At 43.1% G+C, this 23,161-nt stretch overlaps 1 protein-coding gene across 3 annotated transcripts in view; it reads right to left on the bottom strand.

Moving 5' to 3' along the window:
* Sol1 (CUB domain-containing protein Sol1) overlaps positions 1–23,161 on the bottom strand; it is a 326,068-nt gene that overhangs the window by 35,153 nt on the left and 267,754 nt on the right. For all 3 annotated transcript variants that reach the window (XM_026812599.1, XM_018022676.2, XM_026812600.1), the window contains one exon: positions 5,055–5,241. In XM_026812599.1, coding sequence (XP_026668400.1) covers positions 5,055–5,241 — 187 coding nt within the window. The remainder of the gene's footprint in view (positions 1–5,054; positions 5,242–23,161) is intronic.

Below are 23,161 nucleotides of genomic sequence, written 5' to 3'. Positions count from 1 at the left end.
ACAACTTTCATTTGAAGCACTTTTCGAAATTTTGACAAGAAAAAATTTTTTTATTTTTTCGTCGTCGTCGTCTGATTTCTTTTTGATTAGAGGAAATGCGTTTTTCTAAAATACATAAACTTTTGCGATTGACGGTATAGCCAATACATCTTTAACTCGGTGAGAGAACGTACAAAGCTCGTGGAAGGTTCCGAGGTGGAAAAAAAATAAATTTTTACAAATGCGCGTGGTAAATGCGTACCGTGCGAAACTAGCTGTGCGGATGATAAATAAAAACTGAGAGCTCGACAGCAATTAAAACTTTATCCGGCATTGATTTTTCATTCCGCAACACCCATTTAACCGCGAACAGCGAAAGCGTTTTATTACGGTAACTTCGAATTTTCCCAGCCGTGTTTTTCCTTAAACAAATATGTTTTCACGCGTCCCGTGTCGGTGGCGCATTATTTCCTCGTTATCCCCGGCCGCGATCTGACACCTGGGCCGGGTCAACGTTAACGTCGCCTCGTCGTGTCGCGTCGGGCAGAAATGTAAAATTTTCGAACGGGGACGAAAGGGAGCGGAGCTTCGACCACGCGAATGGAGCGATATAAAAGAATATTATTGCATACACGATGCATTTGGGTAACATTATGTGCGGCGCGGTCGATCGTGTGCAGCGGAATGCACGAACCGAATGCATCCAGTCAGTGGGTGGGAGGCAGATAGAGGGGGGGAGAGAGAGAGGGAACGCATGAATATTGGAATGTGTATAACGCTCCAGGAAAATTTCGACCAATCCACTCGGATGATTGGAAGGAAACCGGCCAGGAAAATCAGATGTCGGTTGCGGCCTAGCCACCGTTCTATTCATTCGAATCTCCTCTGCTGCCGTATTTGAATGCGCCTCCCACAACTGTGCACATACTCCGACGCTGGGACTCGTATGTAATTTAATATAAAGCAAACGCACTCGAGATACTTTTTTAAATGTATACGTTTCCACTTTAATCAAATGGACGGTCTCTCGATATGTATAGCATATCAATTTCGACTGAAACGTGTTTCTTTTAACTCGGGTTCATTGTACGGTTTAGGCAGTCGTTGAAACGAGAAGTTTAATTCTGATATGGAAGCCGAGCGAAGTTCGTAATCAAGAAAGTAATGATTTCTTACATGGGTTTCGTTCGATACTGCGAGGCAGTTAGTTTCTATGAACTCCTGTTTCGGTAGGAATCGACTTTGAAAGTTTGTCTGCGCTACGTTTCAGCTAATACGTCTTCGACTTCTCGTTAAATAGTGATTTAAGTCTCCGGCAAATCTAAGACGCATCTCGACTGCTAATTAAATGCTCCTTCCCGATGCATACAAAACGAAAAAGTAATTTCATTCGATCAAAGAAACATCATCGGGAACAATGCTTAAAGAGTTAAGTTGGCGAACTCTAGAGTCACGGTGGAATTCGTCTGCTTTACTATGTCCAGCGAAACGTGGCGTGTAACGGTAAAGCGGGTTTATAAATAATTCATGCGACGATAAAAACGAAGTGAATTACTGCCCCGGTGTTCTTCATGCCAGCTAGAATAAATGAATTATAGACGAAAAATGAATGGCGAACCGAGTCATCCACGAATCACCGAATTCAATCCGTACAAAAACGCCCTTCTCGCTGCTTATTCACGTGGACAAAAAATATTTCCTTCGCGCAGGAAATTCATCCTCCCTAATTTCCATCGCGTTAATCACCGCGGTGTTCGTATCGCGTTCCAAAGTTTTCCGCAGTCGAACGGTCTGCCAAATTGCATTAGCGGTATCTCTACGCAAAATATTCCCCTGTAAGTTGCGTTTACAGTCTCGCGATATTATATCGTAAGTAATGATGCCCGTCAAAGAAGCATAACGCACGAACGGTTCCGTAACGCAGCTGCTGCCACCGCGTTCAACATTTCTAATTAATACCGCTCAGGTTTTCATTAATTTGACAAAAAAAAAAGGAGCAGACGAACGAATCGTTGCTTTCTTTGACTTGGCTTATCAAAGTTCCCTTATTTACCAAACTCAGCCCGCGGCGGACGATGCTGTTACACATGATTATCTCTGATTTTACCGGAAACTCAACAGAATCAATTACGAGGGCAGAGGAACATTACTCGAGTGACCGCACGATGAAACGTGCCAGCGGCAATTAAACGGCGTTTAAGGCCAGGCACGTGGAAAATGAACGAGAGGATGACCAATCGTGATAGCTGTTGTCAGGAGGGCGTCGGGTTATATAGCCACGAATTCTGCGAATGCCGATCTCTACGTTCCCTATGATTGTGAGCATCTCTCCTCCATACGGGTCGCTTGTTCGCGAACATCGTTTACCGTTTCGACTTTTCGGTCTCACAACCTGCGCAATGATCGAACAGTGTGTCAGGCACGGCTTCTACGTCCGATTTCAATCACGTCCCGGAAATATATTACAGGGGACAACTCGTTTTGTGTGTCTTGAAATTCTTGTTAACTGCAAGACGGAACGTATCCTTCTGAACTGATAAAATGTTGTAGGAAAAGTTGGTCGGATCTAGACACTGAATTTTTCTTTACATTTTTCACCGTCTGGTTTGAATATCTCTACTTTTATGTTTATTACTTGTTTTGTGGCTGGTTGGAACGAAACGTGTGAATCCCGAGGAGACGCAGCGGAATATCGATATTTCACACTGTATAATATTTAAGTTACACGTCAGAAATATGAATCCAGAATCTGTTACGAACTTGATAAGATTGATAACGAATTTCGACGTTGGTATCTATCATTATGAATTACCTGAAACGTTCCTTTCACATAAGAACAGCTTAATAATTCATCCGCTGTTTTATCAATGAATTAATATAAACGGCCTTTCGAATTTCCATGGACTCGTTCGGTCCGGTTTCTTCGTATCTGGATGGAATATTAAACGGAGCGCATAATTAAAAGCCCAGATTTATCGTTAAAACAAACCGTATCAGCATCAAACATCAAATTCGCTGTACACCATGTATTTGCATTCTTTAATTACGTTCCAATGGAATTCCCGTATAATTAAAACACGCATCAAACAATGATAAATGAAACGACCGAGCTATTCTACGTTACGTATTAATTGATCGCCTTTAAAGTTGCAAATACAGTTTTACGTTCTCCTATCAGAAATCGTACAGAGAATTGACCAGTTTATCTATATCGGTAATAATGATATTGAAATGCCTGAGGCTACGTTGCGGTCACAATAGCCTCCGAATAACAACTACGAACGATAGAATTAGTCCATAGGAAATTGATTAAGATAGAAACGCAATGACATACAAATACGGTTTTTGTATGAACATAATACAAATTGTTGGCTCAGCAATCAAGCATCGTATTCTAAAATCGCAGCTTAACTAATCACCGATTAGGGGACGGTGCGTCCAGTGGATGAGTTTTGCCAATTAACTAAGTGGTCGAGAAAAATCGTGGACATGAAACATGTACGCACGCGTATATGTATAGTCGCGATACGCGGAACGCGGCTTAGAGATGCAGCTCACGTGTGCGCTCTCGTGAAATCGATCACAACTGTCGGTTCCCATGCTTTTCACAAGGACAAGCAGAATTCCAGTTCCACGTTCGAGCCCCGTCCACGGACAACGAAACGAACTCGTCGATCAGTCGGCACGCTAATGGCGGAATTCGGCCACCGCCACTCGATGCACTCTCTCGAAATTGTATTTGAAGGCACACGTCGAGCGGAGCTTAGAACCGCGGTCGACAAATTCTACACTGCCTTTTGATAGGCACGATGAAAACGTGACGGAAACAGAGCGCGCCAGTGCGCGTCGTACCATCGATTCTTTCAAAGCTCAAATTAACGTTCGGGGCCGGTGATTGTACAAAATTTATTTTTGAAACTTTCCCCCATAGAAAAACGTCGCAGCAGCCAGAGGAGAATACCCATTGTTTGGAAATACAACAATATAATAAATATCAAGTCTAACAGCTTCTCTGATTTATGTTTGGATTTTTATTTTGCATATTATTATTACGAAGAATGAGAAAAGATGAATTCGACGACGTTCTGCGAAACATGTTCTAATGCACGCTTTTATATGGTTTGAAAGCTCTAAAAACGATAGACGGACTTAAATATAAAATAACTACACTGGTGTTCTACATTCCGAACAGTGAATCGCTCTGACAGGATTTTTTTTTTCATGTAGAGACGTTTCATGAGATCTCTCTAATATAGTATTTTCAAAATGCGACGATCAGTACAATTTGAGGTACTCATATCTGGTTGCCAGTAGATCTGTTTGCAATGAATATGTCTGTCAAATTCCCATGTGCTCTATTCTAGACACTCTAGGCGGGTCTATGAAACTGATACCACTCGTTCCACTTTCCTATTTTTACGATTTTACCTGCAGCGCAGACACAATGCCAGGGAAATATGTTTTTCAGGAGAGTGGCAGAACGGAACGTGAGCGCAATGTTTGGCAAGTGAAGATTTTAAGAATACCTGCGTACGTACGTACATATGTATACATACATACATATATGCAGTGGATGTCGGCATTGATCAAGCAGCAGATATCAGTATTTGTTCACGAGTTACGAGGTCGAGTCTCTTAGGAGTTGTGCGACGAACAAGATTCGAAAAAGGGAGTTCAAAGAACATTTTTGAAGAACATTACCTACAGCTCTATGTGACAATTATTCAAATGGGTTGCCAGTACTTTCATTCTCTTTTGTCGAGTTGGACAAAATTTTTCAAAGGACATTTTTGCTCGTACAATTATTTAAACTAGCCAAATGAAAATTATTAACCTTTACTGTGCAAACGGTTTCCCGGCACGCTAATTGCGTCGCTTTCTACATGTTTGAGTTATAGAAAAAATATCGAAACGTAAATTAACATAGAATAAAAATACTATAATAAAGCAGTGTTCGGACGCAGATGAATGTTGCTTAATCCTTTACACAGTAAAAGTTAATTACTTCTTTTAATGAATTTAAGTGAGATTGAACTAATTCAATAAACGATATTTATAACATGGATCAAACTTACTCTTTCGCCATGTTCGACGTATGATATAAGTTCAAATCCTGGAACACCACTTGAACTCGTTCTTTTCCCCGTCCTTGGAACTCGTATGTACAATGCGTCCTCGGCGGGTAAGGATTCGGATATCCTGGCGACGTGACCACTCCTTTCTTCGTCGAATCGCTACTGAAAATCATGTTGCACAGGGACGCTGTAAAGAGAGAAGGATAATAAAATTTAATGTGCGGTCACGTTATAAGTACAATATAAAACAAGCATGATAAATGTAGTGGGAATTGAAAGAACATAATTGACAGATTAATAAAACAGACAATTAATTAAACCGTCGAATGTGATAGGGGAACTCGAATAGCTTGGGATTCCCAATTTAGGCGGATTTCAGCAAACACAGTTTCTATCATAGTACTTATAATCCTAAGAGAATCCCTAATTGCGATTGCAGCGGCGATAATTATGGTAACCAGGAAACCAAACTACCCAATAACTAGTAGCTCATGTATCGCCACGCTAGCGGCGTCCAAATAAATCCGAAACTGATATACACGTATTTGTATTGATCCTAGAATGTCGTAATATTATTCTAATAGACGTGGATTATGCGTATATTATTGCAATCTTAATCTTAAAGCCCGTAAGTATGCTAGTAATCTTTATATACAATTTTCTCTTTGTGTTCAATTATACTCGTACTTACGTGCAGCAATAAACTGCGCTATGAGCTATATAAATTACAATGCGACGGTATACCATAATAAATTTCATTAATGCTGGTTCATAGCTGGTAATTCATTTCTCGCCGTTTCCGCGGATTTTAATAGTTTACAAAGGATCTTAGGTACTACTGATATGTTGAACTCTTCCTGTACATACATACATACATACATACACACACCGCGCACCGTACATATGTACCGGTACATTCACGTACGTACCGGCGTGTACATCCTACGGAAAATATATTTTCGCGGAGAGTCGTAAATTTCATGTGGATAAACAGACAACTATTTGCAAGGTCGTAAGCTCGACAACGCGGTACAAATGCGAAATTCAGGGTTTACCTCAACCGGAGGGAGAGTTGTCGTCGCCGTCTTCAACGCTAGAATTTCTAGCTTTCGACCAGCGCTGCTCCCGTTCCACTTCTATTCTACTCGGTGACGCCGCGTTACCGAACGAACCCACGCGGCGGAACAGAAAAATGAGTTCGGAAACGCGATGTGAAATATCCTCGCGTTACTCTTGTGATCTTGCGCCCGGTACGTCGTGTTCGTTTCAGCGCGATCGGTTTCAATTAATCGATAACCACGTTAATTACGGGACACAAAGAGTATTAATGTATTGTTTGTCTGGTTCATCGGGTTGTTTGCGTAATTAGTTGGCCGTCACGCGACGCGTGAAACGTACAGACGCTTCAAAAGCCTGCTATGTATAAACAGGCATGCGCTGTTTCAACAGGACAGGACGAAGCTTGGAAAAAAAAAAGCTCCTGTCGTTTTGCATTGCACGTTTCTCATGATTACAATAAGTGGTGAACATCGTGTAATTGTTGTATCAAAATGTTACATAGTAAAGCAATTTATTTGACAATATTGCTCGTCATGAATAATTCATTCTGCGAAAAATTTCCCTTTCCACAATTTTGTTTCATGAATGTGTGATCGTTGCAGAGGGAATTATATAAAATTAAACAGAAACAGATAAACTTTTGTTAATTTGTTACACACTCTAATGAGGAATTCCGCCTAGTAATTTAATATGAAACTGATTTCGAAATTGCAGGATGGTTTTGGAATGTAAAACAAATAACGAAAGTACGCAACGGACAGAGCAAATGATATGTATATATATAATAAATTTAACTCGTTTAATTCATTTTCCAACGCACCTCAATATATCGTGTACAGAGTTCTTTATTAAAAACTGATAGTCCATTAAGTTCGAAGAGAAAAAGATTGCTCAGTTAAACGCAGAAGTTGAAAACAAAAACTTTTTTGTTAAACGTAAAGAGATAAGCTACTTTGCGAAAAGAATATTCTAAAGTTCCTCGGGCACAGTAAAAGGAATTAAAAGTATCGTATTCTTTAGCTTAACGTACATAATCTCCGGCCAGTTTTAACCACTTCATTTAATATCTTTTACAAATCTTTTTCAGACCACCGAAAATAATACCTACTGAACAAAAGGACGATTTTATTTCATAAAACAATTACGTCCTCGCGAACGACACGTCTAACGAAAAATTATACTTGTCAAAGGGAGCCATAATCATGCCTGTGTACCTCTTAAATCATCTTGCCGGATAATCTATTCTCCTTTATCATTCCCCTTCGTTACAACTCGCTTTTGTAAAATTATTCCTATTGTATCTGTCCCGCGTTGTTCCTGTAATACGTTAACCCGTCAAAGGGAGCGGCGTTCGTAAATCAGCATGAAAAAAAATCACACTTCGGAAGAGACGGTCGCGAGAAGGTTGTTTAATGCCCGAAACCCGACCGAGATACGATATGACAAGGATTTACTGCATCCAAACTGAAAGGGTGAAGTGATACGTACGACGGCTCATGAATGTTGCATCAGTGTTTGGATCATAGACTTACGAGCATACCCGGATATCGTACTCGGGATTATTAGCATATCGAAAATATTCTTTGTACCCGCGCTCTCTCCTTTAAACTGATTCTAGTCGCTTCTTGTTCTCTCGAGTGACGCCATTATCGCATGACAGTTTGAATAACTACCTTATCTGCATGCTCTCAAGATTTTTCTGCAAATATATTCACCGGAGGCACAGCCTCTGTTTTAACATCGCATTCCCGTAAAATAAATCAACATAGATTTTCTTAAATCTTCGGTAACTGGGTTAGCCTCGCAGACGTCGCGTGATTGCTATGCCGTTTCGCTTCGTTAGTGGTCAATTATCGCGGGAACGGAAGATTATGAACGCGGAAGGGGCAACGCAGGAGCCGCGGCGGTCAACAAAGTCCAAACGAGAGCAGTCGCATTGTCGAGCGATTCATTAAATCGGACAATACCGTTGCGCGGGCGAAGGAGAATTAATGAGCCGGTCAGAGTCCGAAAAAATACAAGGAATCGGGCCGAGCCCGGCGACGAGTGGTCGGCTCCTAATTGAATAATCGTGCCACGCCACCGTGCCGTTGCGCCGAGGCAATAGCGGCTCGACGGTTGCGCGCCGGCAACGTAATTTGCGAATTTTAATTCACTTTCGACGTTAATGCGGTTTCTATCTCTAACGCGGCGAAGGATCGTACGCGAAATATGAACGCACACGCTGTTTTCCTTCCAGTTCAACGCGAAACTCAAGCGCGGCGGACTCGTGTAATCCACGGTAATTTCCGGTTTACTGACCGCTCGCCGGGTCCAATTCAGCTTTCGGGCGAACCTAATACGCGGTCCGGCTAAAAAAATGTGGCGGTCGAAAGCGTGGAAGAAATGGAAAACGGAAAAGAGACTGGAGGCAAGCGGGGTAACGCGCGGAGGAATGTTTAGAAGGCAGACCTGTTTAAACGGCATTCATTATTTAACGGCGAGCCTGGTCCGTGGCTTATCGACTTTTGAACACCGTTTATGCCGTGAGTCGAATAAACGGGAACGAGAGAAAAGAGGTGCGCGATAGAGAGCGGGGTAAACGTTTTAATTTGCATTCATGAGACGTCCCTCTCAAAATTCTTAGGAGACCACCTAGTATTCCAAGTACGTCTCCGGTTATATCCAAGGGACGGGATTCACTTATGACGATCGATGCGTCTACTTCTACTCCGCCCCATGGAATATGCCCGGTTAGCCTAATGTATTCGCCGAACAGCCGATGCGGACGATGGATTGGAACCGGGGATAGGGATAAAGAGGCGTTTAATATCGGCGAGTTAACAATCGAGACAGGTTTATTGACCGTTCCGATGTAAAACGTGCTTCAGTTTCGGACCATTGTTGCTGCGCGGCGAAGAAAATTGGCGATTCATGGGGATTGCGTTCTTTCATCGGATTTCCCAGATTTTTATCGGGCCAGTAAGTGCCCGAGAGAATTACCTATCATTATCTTATCTTCTGTCTGCGGTCGAGGCACCACTAAATCCTCACCTAACATTGAACGCAACTTTTGCTTCACCACCGTGATTCTGTCTGTTCGCCGTCTCTTTTGATTGAGAATCGCTACCGTGCCACTGTTAACCAACGGGAATAATCATGCGACACAGCTAGAAACTATGTGAAATTGTATTTTCTGTCCTCGTCCGACCGTCGAAATTAATATCGCGCGCATAATCGAATCTTTCTACGATGTTGCGCCAGCGGTCTAACTGGGCTCACGGCAATTTTCGCGCAAACATGTACGCATGAACATAATATTCCGGCGGCACCGAGTATACCATTATTCTCTGGAATTCAATCACATTCCCGCTTTAATTTCGACAGTTTGGAGGCGCAAGAAATTACGGAAAGTCAGTTCCGCTATCACCAAACCGCTCTATCGTCAGCCATCGCCCCACCCTCCCCCTGTTCGAATTCGACCACTTCATCTCGGTTAAAAAGAAAGTTCCGAGGGATGGGCGGGGGAGAAATTTCGTTCCGGGTCGGCCGGATATTCTAGCATGTAATTTCGAAAATTCTAGTTAACCCGGTAATTGCACGTCGACACGACGCAATGCAACACGACGCGGGGCGACGCGGTCTGCGTCGGAATAGTTTTAAGCTCGTTTCACTGGCCGGCCACCTATACGCGTCGCACGGCGTATCCACTGTCCAGCGGCTGGAACTGTATGTATACATACGGGCAATCTGTCGTCTGACCGGTGGTCATCGTGCGAAAAGGTTACAGTTAGCCGGGACCGTTCCGACGGGACACCGCGATAGCTGGCGAAAACCGTTGACAATTCCCGCCTTAGCCGCAATTGCGGATTTCCTAATTAAACAGCGTATTTAACGGGGGGACAAGCGAGTCAGCAGGCGCCCGGTTTCCGACGGTATTAATAATTTAACCGGAGGAAAGGAAAGAGAATGAGAGAGAGACAGTGGAACTTCGGCAAAATTAATTTGAACGCCGCTGAGTCTTCCACGAAGTAACTGGGAAGCGACTGTCTCCCCCTTTGCGTAACTCCTGTGGATTTGAAGCTTATTATCCGTGGTGGCTCGCGTCGATGTCCGGTATTCGCTCAGCAGAATCGCCGTCTGTATATCCTGTTCCGTTTCGGTAATGCGCCTTCATATTTTCTTGCGGATTTCTGCATTATTCACGCGTGGGCATTTCAACGAGGCGTTTCCCCTCCCGCGCCCACCCGCATCGCGACTCGTTGGTTACAAAGATCCCATCGCGTGTTCCATGGCAGACGCGAATCGAGCATTTCGCAGTAGTCGCATCTTCTTGGCCCGAGTCGTCTTCTTTCGACCGTTTCCGGTCCCGCGGAGCTTTTCAACGCCGGGAAATCTCCGCCGTTTCTTCGTCATCCAGCGAATATTTGTCAACCAGTTTCCATTGACGCTTAGGAATTCCACGAATAGAAAACAAGATTCCATCGTGCGAGATTTGCTTTGAGAAATTGTTGCCATCGGAAGGCTATTGAACTTCGATCCAACCGTGAAGATAAAAAGCTGGTTGCCACGATTTTGCATATATTCTAAAATCAGTGAGCTCGCGTTTTAATTATTCAGCTAACATTATTCAATATCGAAAGTCCATTTAAAAGGCTCGTAACTAAATCACAAATGAATTCGGAGCTACAGTGACGTTTTAAAGCACCATTCTCGGTGTGTTACTGATTGATAGTCGGAAAATGTAAAATCCTTTTTATTTAAAGTAAAAAACCCCGAACCATGCATAACAGAATAGAGTACGCTTTCATATGATGCAGATGTAATTATTCTACCTTACAGAGACTATATGCTGTCCATTGTCAGTACCAATAATCGGAAAATTTAATTGCGTTCTGCGCTTGTCTGCACTTGGTATCGTTTCAAATTCATAGACCGTCTCTTTGCTTTGAGTTATGTAATTAATCATATTCGGTCGCATGTCAATTTATCAAAGATCAGAAACAGTGTTATTCCAAATTAATCACGTATCTGTTTGTCAAAAATAAAAGTGGACTCTAGTGAATAGATTCATAAACTCTCTCTATCGTTTGAAGTTTCAAAAAAATACGACTGACCCAATAAAAAGATAGAGGATTATGTACGTGTAATAGAAAATTACGAGCAGGATTAGGTGGTCGTAAGATAATCATATTTCGCTGGACTTGGTGAAAATCGGATAGTCCACCCGTGAAACAAATTTATCCCGTCCAATATGTCTGCCGCTTTATCTCACGGTTTAAGGTATATACTATATAATTTTCGATACAACGTACTGTGTGCAGAGGCTCGTGCGCGGCGGTGGGTACCCGTTTCATTGTGCCTCACGAATCTCCATTTTACGGTCTCTTGACTTAAACCGATTAACCAGTGAATTCTCCATTATAATAGTATCTCATTTCATAAACGTCGTTAAGTGCACTTCAAAATGTTCTATATTCCGGTATATACTCCGTGTGCGCCAATAGCAGATGTAAAAAAGCCAGAACGTGATCACGTGAAAGATTACCATCTGACTTCGTGATACAGCGGAGGAACGGTCCCTATAAAAATGTAACAGATACTCTTCTGGCTCACATATATTTTTCACAAAAATTGCGAACGAGTCTATTAAGCACGAAGCTAGCACATTATACGGAGTTAATATTTTATTTCGTTTTGTCCTCTCCAACTGGAATATCAAATGATACGAAGAATTCTTAGGTTTAAATCTTATTCAATGTTGCGTAAAAGAGACTTTACTTTATAACTGGACTCCATTTTGTAATTTATTTAGTGAACGAAGTTCGTAACGACACCGCCAAGGATAGAAGCTGAAACGTTTCCCCTGTGAATATCATAGTATGCAGAGCTTCACTTAAAAGAACACTTATATCCTTAAAAATGCGTTCTGAATTCGCCACTACCTCGCCTCGTTCCGAATATGCTTCCATTTTTCAAAAGCAGCTTCAAAAATCGTCTCAGACGAATTTCGTTCAATCACGTTTCCTAATATTTGCATATATTTATTTATAACTCGATATATTTTTTGTTTAATTTACAAATTTCTGAAGTGAAATGCTATTAACATTTAGCAAAGTGAAATTCTGCTACGAGCAAAGAGAGAAATATGACTTGACGCTTTATCTCCAAGGTACGAGTTGGATCGTTTATCAATCGCCATTTCTTTACTCACGCGACGCTGCAATGAGTCATTTTTAGATAACTCTATAGTGTTGGAGCAGACGAGGAATGTGAGATTGAAAATATCCTAAGAAGAAGACAGGAAGGAAACGTTTTTGCCATTGGCAGTTTCGCGTAGCTCTCCAAGAGGAGACTATTTTATTGTGCATTCTGTATTGTCGACTCGCGCAATGATGGATTGCTTATACCACTCCTCGAAATCGAAGTGGAACTACGTCAGTACACGTTCGACGGTACTTTGCAACTTTTTAAGACCCGAGAAAACTGAACTCTCTCGCGATCAAACTTCACACAATCGTATAGTAAAAGAATGAAGGGAACTAAATAAAGGAACTAGAATTTATTGTTTGTTACCGCAAACTCTAATAATTTACCAATCGCGAGTTTTCAACTAGATTTACTCCGACAGACATCTATCTGGCAATTTTCAAATTTTTAATTATTTTTTATATCTAAACTTATTATATCAATCTCAATGTTCTATTCTTTTGTTAACAATATTTTAATTTAAGTCTTGTTAAATAATCGCTACTTCGTCCTTTAATTCCTTCATTAAGTAAAAAATGTAAAACTGTCACGAGCTCTGGGGAATCTCCATTTCTCTTCGATTAAATATTCAAATGGGTTACCTTAACCTGGCTTTAAGGTAACGAACTTACTTTTTACCCAACGCGGGACACATTCATTAAGCGAAGCTTAACTAGTGTAAGTAGCAAGTTATAGATAACGACATTACTATTTTCCAGTTAAAGTATGTGCCTTGCAAAAATGTACTGCTATCCAAAAGTTCACTGCCCTTTGCAACGTGTTAGAAACAGAACATGTGCTATTATAATAATTCTTACTTTCACCAATAACTATTAACGTTTCCTAGTTCCTGACCGGAGATACGCACAGTTTAATCAAACAGGAATTTATTCATTTCGAAACTACAATACGCGACAAACATTTGAACAACGGCGTATATTTAAACAGAAGCGGAACAAGGAATGAATGACAAATGACGCGTTTACTCAATTTCTGATGGTCTGGCCGTGCCAGCCGTGGCGCGGCATATCGCGAAATATTTCGTTTCTCGCGTTTACGGACGTGTCGCACGGAGACCCTGTGAAATCTCTCTCTCTCTCTCTCTCTCTCTCTTTCTTTCTTTCTCTGTCGTTCTCCCCTCGTCTCGATACAGGAATCGCAGGTGGCCTTTTATCAGGCGGAGACGTCGACGTCGTCTGCGAAATCGCGTATTTCCAGTCATTGACGATTGGCGACGGGGTTAGTAGATGCGATAACTTCTACCGTTGGAGGCGGGGATGGACCGAGGCAAGGGTAGAGAAGGAAGATCGATAGAACAAACCGAAAGGGGGGCGACGCCACCCCGGAAACCGGTGCTGGTGTCTGGTGTGGAATTCTGGAAAACTGGCGAACCGTGGTGGTTGCGGTGGCGGTTTTGTCTCAAGAAGAAGCCGCGGATCCGGATGCCGCGAAGAAAAGGGGAGGAAACGAAGTGAGCACGCAGACGAGCCGAGAGGAGAGCAGATAAGGGTAGCAAGGAAATCGAGAGGGCGGCCGTCGTGGGTTGGGAACGGGTACCGGCACGGGGACGGGTACGGGGGACGGAAAGGGAGGAAGGAAGGGAACTTACTTAACGTCGTGGCAAAATGGAACGGTAACTAATTCTGACTAGACTGACTGATTTATCGGCTTTTGGTTCTTCATCGTTGCCTTTCAACATTCGCGCACCTCGAGTCACTTTCCTAAGTATTCCCGCTCCGTCAGAGATTTCGTGTTTTCCCCCTTCGTCACCGTCGCATCGCATCGCCTCGTTACATCGGATCCTCTCTTTTTATTCGCGGCGAGACGTTTCTCGCTTCGCATTATAATTCGACGAAGCTTTTTTCTTATCGTGAACTCCAGCCTATAAGGACTAATCACTTTCCCTTCCCAGCCGACATCTCGTTCCACCGTCTTTTCGGTCCTCCTATTTTCCTCCACTTTTCTTCCTCTCCGTTCTTTTTCTCGTTTTTGTTTTATCCCGTTTGAGCCCCGTGCCTGAGCTTCCTCTAACGGGGACAAATATTTTGATTGATATCGTTTTCATCGCTCGATCGCATTTCCATTAGCTGATGAGCTCATCGAGCGGACGGTCCTGTAGACGGGGCGGTTCGAGCGTAGGAGCGGGCGAGAAAGACAGGCGGAATGGGTACGAGCCAGAGAATTTCGAAGAGGAAAAAAGAGGAATCGGGGCTTTGTGTACCGGTCGACAAGTCCGAGCCATGATGTGCCGTAGTGGCGTGACGCGTTAAAACGAAATGAAATATTTAAAGCGGCCATCCTTGGCGAGCCTTTGACGGACCCGCTGGCCGCGAACTCTGGCTACACGAGGTCCTCCGGTTTTGTTCTGTTCCGCGGCAGCGGTAAACGAGTATTAAATATTCAAACGTCGGCGTGACATCGGCTCCTTCTCGCAGCCTGAATCAATATCCTCGTGTTACGCGTTCATCGTTCTCTTACGGACGGTGCACTGACCCCCGACCTGCTTCCGAAGCTGGGACATCCATCATCTCGCAAGTCCGTCAGGATAGGGGAGAGCTCGTCTATCAAGGGACCGATTAGCGACGATAAAGATCTCGAAATGAATGGACCTGTGCCACTCGACCGGCTCATTGTCCCCGGAGCGTGCAACTACCGCGCGCTCCTTCGCTCTGGACCATACTCGTTCAGCTTCCGTGCTGTTTTTGCTAAACAACGATGCTTGAAATTATTAATCGCCCCGCCAGACAAAGAGGGCTCTCCCGTTTGTACGTTTGAATAATCAAAGATATCTTCAGTTCCTGACAGGTTTCCATTACAAGGAGAACGAGAAGCTGCAAGTATTTTCATTTGTAATGTTCGCAGTTTAGACGACGTTTGATATCTTTCCAAATTTTCCATTAATCACATTCCTGTTAATATAAATAACTCAGATTGTAGAACGAGGACCATTTTTTATCCAGAACTTCGGAGTGACAAACAGCACCCATTTGTTTTTCCGGGAGAGCAGCAGCAGCAGCGAGCGTGGGAAAAAGAAGACAAAATTCGAATTTTCGACTCTGTAATTTACATACAAATACTCCCGATCGGGGTTAATCCCTCAATTACCAATTAAAGCGCGTTCCTGCCGTCAGCGGAAAAGCGGAACGTGAGAGGAGTGATAAAAGGGTTACGCGGAGCGTTTGTAGAGAGCCAAATTAATAGCGTCGAGCGAGGCCTGTATCGATGGAGCCACTGCCGGTGTAAAAGTTGTCTGCGATTTCAAGGTGGTCCTTTAGTTTCACGCGGTGCACCAGGGCGAAGATTGCAACAATCGGGGAGACCTGGGTTCGCCTCGGAACGACAGATCCATTCCTCACGCCGTGTTCCGCCGCACCGGCGGTTCTCTTATTTTTTCCGCCGCCCGCTCGGCCGTAACACGAAACGATCGGTAATCGTGACAGCCGATCGCTCTTCCGGAATTTAGCCGTGAGGGTGACGTTTCACTGAGTTCCCCGGCTCTCTCCGAACCGACTTCTTTTCGCCATTTTCCCGTCCGTCGCGTCATTCCCCACTCCCACCTCGCCCGGGAACGGTCAGGGGCTGTTAACGATTAACGCGTCTCACCCCGATCATGGCATGAAATTTTGTGGTCGTTCTCGGTGTTCCAGGGATCCGAGGAATGCTTACTTCGACCAGGGATGAACTTGCTCGTTTATCATACCTGATTTAGAAAACCGTGAAAAGAAACGGGCAATTACCGTGTTTATCTGGCATTAAAACGTTGATACTGGTAATCGGCTATTAAGTCGTTTATTGATTTTAGATAATTGCTATCATTTTGTATCGTCAGATGAAATCAGTTAAAGCACACAATATTCGGGAAAACTACATAATCGTCCTCGATTAATGGTGATAATCAACGTACTATGACGTTTAAACTAGTACACTTGGTGATATCGCTGGTAAATATCAATATTTGTAATTAACGCGCATAATCATAAGCACAGCGCAGTCCATGTAATTGGCCAGTTGATTTGTAGTAATGTGCGAGCATTACATGTGACAATAACAGGCGTAAACTGGATCGATAATATCAGTCGATTGATCAATCAACTGATAAATGCAAGAGGCTCGGGCCCTCGGGAAATGAGGAGTTCGTTTACAAATGGAAATTTCACAAAAAGGGAATTGTGTGTCGCGGAACAACGATCTTGCTCAATGCTGCGCTTTCAAACGTGCCACAATCAAAGGGTTAAAACCGCGGCTGTTGCAAGCTCTCAGTTTATAGTGTACAGATCCATGCAGAACTGCGTGCGAAGCAGCTCCGCCGTTTTATCATTCCGCAAGTGGCGTCATTGTCTGCGATAACAAAAACTTGTCAAAACTACGATTGTAGCATTCCTTTATATAGCCTGAAGACAAACATTTGTCGGTACAGATAGAATTTAATCGAATCACGGCCTAACAAAATTAATCAATTACGTGGAAGCTCGTAAAAATCGCGTCAACGTCATCGCCTGGTTTATTTGCGTAAATTTTTTCGTGGCTACTCGGAACCCGCGTGTTGCGGCGTTGCTTTCACGGCGTTATATCTAGAATAAATAATGGAGCGCGGGCAAATATCATGCATATCCGATTTTCCCGGATTTCTGTCGCAGCATGCCGTGTGCAGTCGTTTATTTAACGGAGGAGAGGCCACTGGACGCCGCCGCTAAAAAACATCACTCGATACCGATAATTGAAGTGAGCTAACCGTAGCTGAAATTATATTTCAAATCTGTACAATGGACATATTACCCTCCGGGAAAATGAATACCTTCCTTGTATTATACGTTCACATCGAGGAAACGAAAAATCGTTCGCTGTGGACGTACATATTTCGTTTTGTCGCCTTTCACATTAATTACAAATCCCTTTTATTAGTAAGAGGATATCGACGAATTTTATAAGGTTACGCGAGTTATTTTTTTTTTTTTTAGTTCACCGTCGTAATGAAACGAGGGTGCGAATTTCCGAGGTTCCTGGCAAAGAATTTGGCACCGGTGGCAACCCTGGACCGCGGAACGAAAGAGCCACAACAGACGAGGCGAGGTATAATTTTTAGCAGGGCGTGCTATAATTACTTCTCTATTATCTTAATGCGAGTACAGTGAATGCGGTGTAAATACAGAGTGCGGGGTTCGCGTGTAACCGTTCGCGTTTAAAGGGCTCGCTACTTTTCGCTGCTGCCACGAAAGCCAGACAGACGGCATCGTCGTCTTCCCTCGAACTTTAATTATCCACGTTTGCCCGGAGCGCGACGGCGGCAATTTTTCTTTCCGCAACGCTCGAAACGGATTAGTGCCGGGTCTCGTTAAAATTTACAGCGTATTTCTGGTTAATTGAAATACTTTTACGTCCCACCGGCCGTGCATTGCGGCTCCCGTGTCCCAAAGGGAAAAAGATTGCGGAACATTGCGGAGCACAATGCCCGAACTAACGCTGCGGCACGACTGGCGAACCTGACTACGGTTTATTATTTTCCGTAGGAACCATTAGACGAGGCGTGACAACGGTATATATGCTTGTGTTATGGCACTTCGGGTCTATCCCATAAATATTCCCTAATACGCCAGGCTACAGGTAATGTGTATCGATGCTGGCGGCTGCTGTATAAACATAAATATGACTGGAAGTGCATACTCAATAAGCTTGCCTTGCCCTCCTGCCGGAGCAGTAAGTTCGCTTAATGCCACGCCGTGCGACCGATTAATTTATACCTGTTTTCTATAATAACTTAATATTTCGATTTGACGCATTAATATAGCACGGGAATTATTTATGTACTATAAATGGCGATATTCATGCACTCGTAAATGGTGCATGGAAAAATAGGAACAATAAAAAATAATAATAATAATAAAAACTATTTGTAAATGAAAAATATATAATATCAAATGCAATACTACATTTTATTCGGTATGGAGGTTCAGACATTTATTTTGAATATTTATATATTGAATGTCACTCAATATTTGTTAGATCAATCGCTGGGACTGCTCTGTATGTGTATGTGTTGTATACGTGCAAATGATGTATGAATGTGTGAGGAAAGGATCGCTCCGTCGAAAATTGTTAAAAGACTTTGTAAGACGATAATTTCAGTATTATTCGACGGAAGAGCAGAATATATTGCTCTTGATAATAATTTATATTATATCTATATTAATAATAATGAAGTATTCCATAATAGATATTAATTGAACCACTGATTTTCATACGTAAAGCCCACGAAGAACAATAATATTAACACATTTCTTAATTGAAATTAGAATTAGGTGGATAGTAAATTGAAACGATATTTCAGGCATGATTTTAATCTGTAAATTGGTGTACTTCAAACGGTATAACACATTTCGTAAAACATAAATGCGTAACGTTCTAATTAAATCGTAAACCCTTTGTACACTTGTGATTTAACTCATCAAATATGAAATTCAATTTGTCCCGACCTTTCCCATGCATTTTAACAAAACGTAATTAAGTAATAGTTAAAGATTAATTCATTCACTTCGCGTTAGCTCCGAGTTGTTACACAAATATTTCACGTTGTTGTTGCATATTAATAGTTATTAAATGTGAATTAAAAATTAAATGTGATCTCATTCATCGCAACAGTTTGTACACATTTTTTCTTATTTTCGTTAAATCTAATTTGTTTCGGTTTAAAAACTCATTTAACACTTAGCACGAAACCAAATCGTTTTCATCGACAAAAAAAAAACAATTTTACGTGTACGTGAAAAAATCGTAAAAGGGTTTGCGTCTACTACTGGTGATAAAAAATAAATTGATTCGAAACCAGTAAAGTCAATACATAGGCAACGCGAGGGCTCCGTATGTGCAGCATCGATGTTCAAATGAATCAAATGATTTCAATAAAAATTATTTCGGTAGACTCGTTCGTGCCACTGTTTGCGACACGTGAAATCAAAAAATAAAATGTTTTCACGCTCGCAATTTGTTATACTCTCGTTTCGTCACTATTTGCGATTTAATCGATAGAGAGATGAATACGCGTGCCGTTCATCAATCGAATTCATTCGTTTTTCATATTTTGCTTACGCAATTGCTTTAAGTAAACGCAATGATTAAAACTGCGACACGTATGACTGGCTCCTATTCAGTTTCATTAATTTCATTGTTTCACGCGCACGATAATCTGTTTATTCATGTATACATTAGTTCATGCACGGCCGTAAATGAGCTTAAATACGAAAGCTCGCTCCGATGCATCAGTTACGTAAATCGATACGTATTCAATTTCTATAATTCGTCGTGTTTAATATAAAACTTATACGAACGAACTTGATCGATACTTTCGTCAAATCTTCGATTCGAGTTCGGCGCTTCATTTCTTCCGAACTTCTTTCAATCGATATGTAAATGCTCGTCAAACAATCCGACGAAAAATTCGCCGCTTTTCGTCTTCGTCACGGTTGGCTCTCGTCAAGAATAGGGCGCTCGATTTTGAAGAGCAAACGTCGTCGTCGACTCGGCGTGTTTGAGAAAATCTTAATGGAACGCAAAGCGCTATGAATAATAAAACGGGTATACTCTATGTTGTCATGGAATACGCCCTGTGAGATACCCGCTATTTGTAGACACGCTAGTTTGTGAAATTCATAAAAAATTCTAATCTGTTGAACGTAAGAGGATTGCGCGCGGAATTTCGATAAATCTGCTTAACCCGACGGCGAGTAAAAATTTTGAAAGGCAGTTCGTGACGCGAACGAGTAAAAACGGATTCACTTTGTAACGCGGAATCGCGAGGCAAATTTCTCTATAAATTTCGGGAAAACTGTTCAAAGCCAGGCTTATAGCAACGATACGGTAGCGACGATCTTAAGTAGCTTGAAAAGAAGAGCCGAGGAAATAAATTCATCGATCATACTTTTTCACCTGATAATTAACTGTAAATTTCAATTGATAAACTCGAATGCCAGTTAAGGAATTTTATAAGAGCCGTAGAACTTCATGCGAATGTTGTTTTTTATAATTTTTGTTGAAAGCTTTTTTAGACAGAGGCATTCTTGTTAAAAAAAATGACCTTTTTTCGCTGAAGAGAGAACTAAAGGACTGTTTCCACGGGGAATATAAGTGCTAAAATCGTAGTTGGTATTTTGAAGGATAGACCCAAGGAAAGAACGGAAGAAAGGAAGAAAAACAAAGAGGCGAATGGCGAATTTCCACGAACAAAAAACCGTGTCGACTGCACAGCGAGATGTAAAGATAATAGAGGAGGATCTAGGAGGGAAAAGCGATTCGTGAAGCGAATAAGGGAGAAAGAAAAGTTCCCGTCGTCAAATGGCCGCGATTCATAAGCTTAATACACAATACTTAAAACGGAGTGCGATAGAATGTAAAAACGAGTGGTGAAAAAAGGATCCCGTCGTGGAAAAATAGAAAATCCGGAGCGACTGGAAATTGCTCGACAAGGTAAAGTATTATTCCAGCGGGCAACCGAACGCTGTAAGAAGCGAGATTCCCCTCGTGTTCCGGTTCGCGCGAGATTAATTCCCGGTCGTCGTCCTTTGTAAATTTCAGGCAAGAATTTCGTCGTGCACCGGCACGGTCGTGCGTGGCTTATATTATCTCGTTCCCGTACTCTCCGGCTCGTTATACCGTTCTCGAGGGGGTTCCACCGTTGCATCGGGCGGGCGGTTGCCGTGGGGGGGGGGGGGCCGCGGCAGCAAATAAAGAGAAAAAGCGACGGCGGAAGAGCACGGTAGGCGGCGGGATTCCTCAAAGGAAGGGAAAATTGTATATCGCAAATAAAAGAATGGGCCGTCGACTCTGACTCGGCTGTGAGGTAATTTGCGAATTTCAAGCGGAAACTCCGCTGCCATCCCGGGGATGTCTTTGCGCGCATAGTTGTGCGTCGTGTTTCTTGCATGCACCGCGGGCTCATTATAAGAGTCCCGGCGGAGATATCTGACGCAGGGAAAGCGGATTAAGTGCAGAAATGAGCCTCGGGAAATTATTCATGTATTAAAAGGAAGGCAAAAAGTAAAAGGCACGTGCGCGGTGTGCAACACGGTTACCTCGGTACCGTGCGCCGGAAACTGGATGCACTAATACTGTAATTTGCAATTTTTACTCAAGAATTTCCATTCGCGTCCTCCTCTCTTTCTCTCAAGTATTCGGATAGTGAATTACCGTCACAGAAATCACGTTCAAGGACAAGAAGTTTAAGAGAATCAACGAGAGTAGCTTATTAAAACTGAAGTGCAAACGAAAACGGTAGAAAACGATGTGTGTTTCGTCGAAACAGTACCAGGAAAATATCGAAATCGACGTTCCGACGATAATCTACTGTCCATGGGTAGGAAAAAATTTCATGGCAGAGTGGAAGAAGATCGCCTATCCATCTCGGCGGAAACCATTATCCGATACATTCCTTTCGCGGCAGCAAAAATACTGAAACAGCAAACACGGTATAACCCTCTAATCCCGGCTCCGCTGATAGCCAACGAGAATAGAAACGTTGCGCTTGCAGCATCGGGCTCGCAATTAAACTCAACGACCCTTCGAGAATCCGCTTCAGCCTCGGCGAAGAAGAAGAAAACACGTGTTTCAGAATTGCGCGCGATGCTCTCACCGATTACTAGCGAGTAGCAGCAGCAGCAGCAGCGAGGTTTTCTTCTCGCGCGGATAAAGATAAGGATCCTCGAGCCCTCTGGTCGAGTACGAAGCTCCGAAGGTCGCAGAAGATCCGCCCGCTCTCATCTAATTTCACGGACGATGTCTCGCGACCGGCTCGGCGAGCGAAAATTTCGTGGATAGGCACACGCTCCAGGGGCGGAGATCCCCGATAACCCAATAGCTCCGGCTCGAATCCGTGCCGCAAGGACAACAAAACACATTAACGCTAATCTGTCCGTACGTCGGGCACAGTCAATGGTATGGCACGAATCCCATTTGTCCAGGACGACGTCTCGCGTCGTGACGTACGGCTGTGTACACACCCTCGCCGACGCTGCATCGTTTCTCCGCGCATTCATGCCGTACACGTATCTGCATGCGAACACGTGCATGCTGGAATCGACGTCGTGACAATAACGTTCTAGAGAAACTTTTAAAGGAGATATCTATTGCCACGAAAGAGAGCGAGTCGCGAATAGTACAAATAAACGTGTTTCAAAGGAAATCTGAATGATAAGATAATTCCTCTTTCGCAAACGTCAGGAACGAACTAAGCATTCCTTCCATTAAGCTTTCCGGCCCGAGAAATCCGGTCAGAAGGTGAGCATACCACGAGGCTACAACGAGGAAGATAGGAGAACGCAAGAATTCGTGGGATCTGACCTCTGACCGCTTATCGAACGTGGTTAGTGGTACTAGCCACTCTCGGCTTATCCCCCAGGACGCCGTCCGACGCCAAAGACGACCTGACTATCTTGCACAACGTATTGTACCTTTGCGCCAACGGAATACCACTCTCCATCTTCCACCCCCGTACCCTCCCGCGGCGAACTTAACCCGTTTCGACGCTCAGTATTTTTCGTCCTCGTCTCTCGTTTCCGATTGTCTGCGACCAGAAGCCGCAACCAGAATATCTCCGAGACTCCACGCTGGAAACAGAGGTTTCGCCTTTTTCTGTCCACCCGCAATGGACAGCGGTAATGGACCGGGTGTTAAGATTCAAACGGAACTTTCGGAACACAGACGTTTGAATCTGGTCGGGATTAAAACGGCTTTGCGTCGGTTCACTTGCGGTTACCGTTCACCAGGGAAACGGTCGATGGTGGATAAGAATGTATTTTTAACGAAATTGTGTTTCTCTTACTACTACCCACCCC

Source organism: Ceratina calcarata, unplaced genomic scaffold (assembly GCF_001652005.2).
Source record: "Ceratina calcarata isolate Rehan_Ccalc_2016 unplaced genomic scaffold, ASM165200v1 scaffold291.2, whole genome shotgun sequence".
Lineage (NCBI taxonomy): Eukaryota > Metazoa > Arthropoda > Insecta > Hymenoptera > Apidae > Ceratina > Ceratina calcarata.
This window is presented reverse-complemented; position numbering and strand designations above follow the sequence as displayed.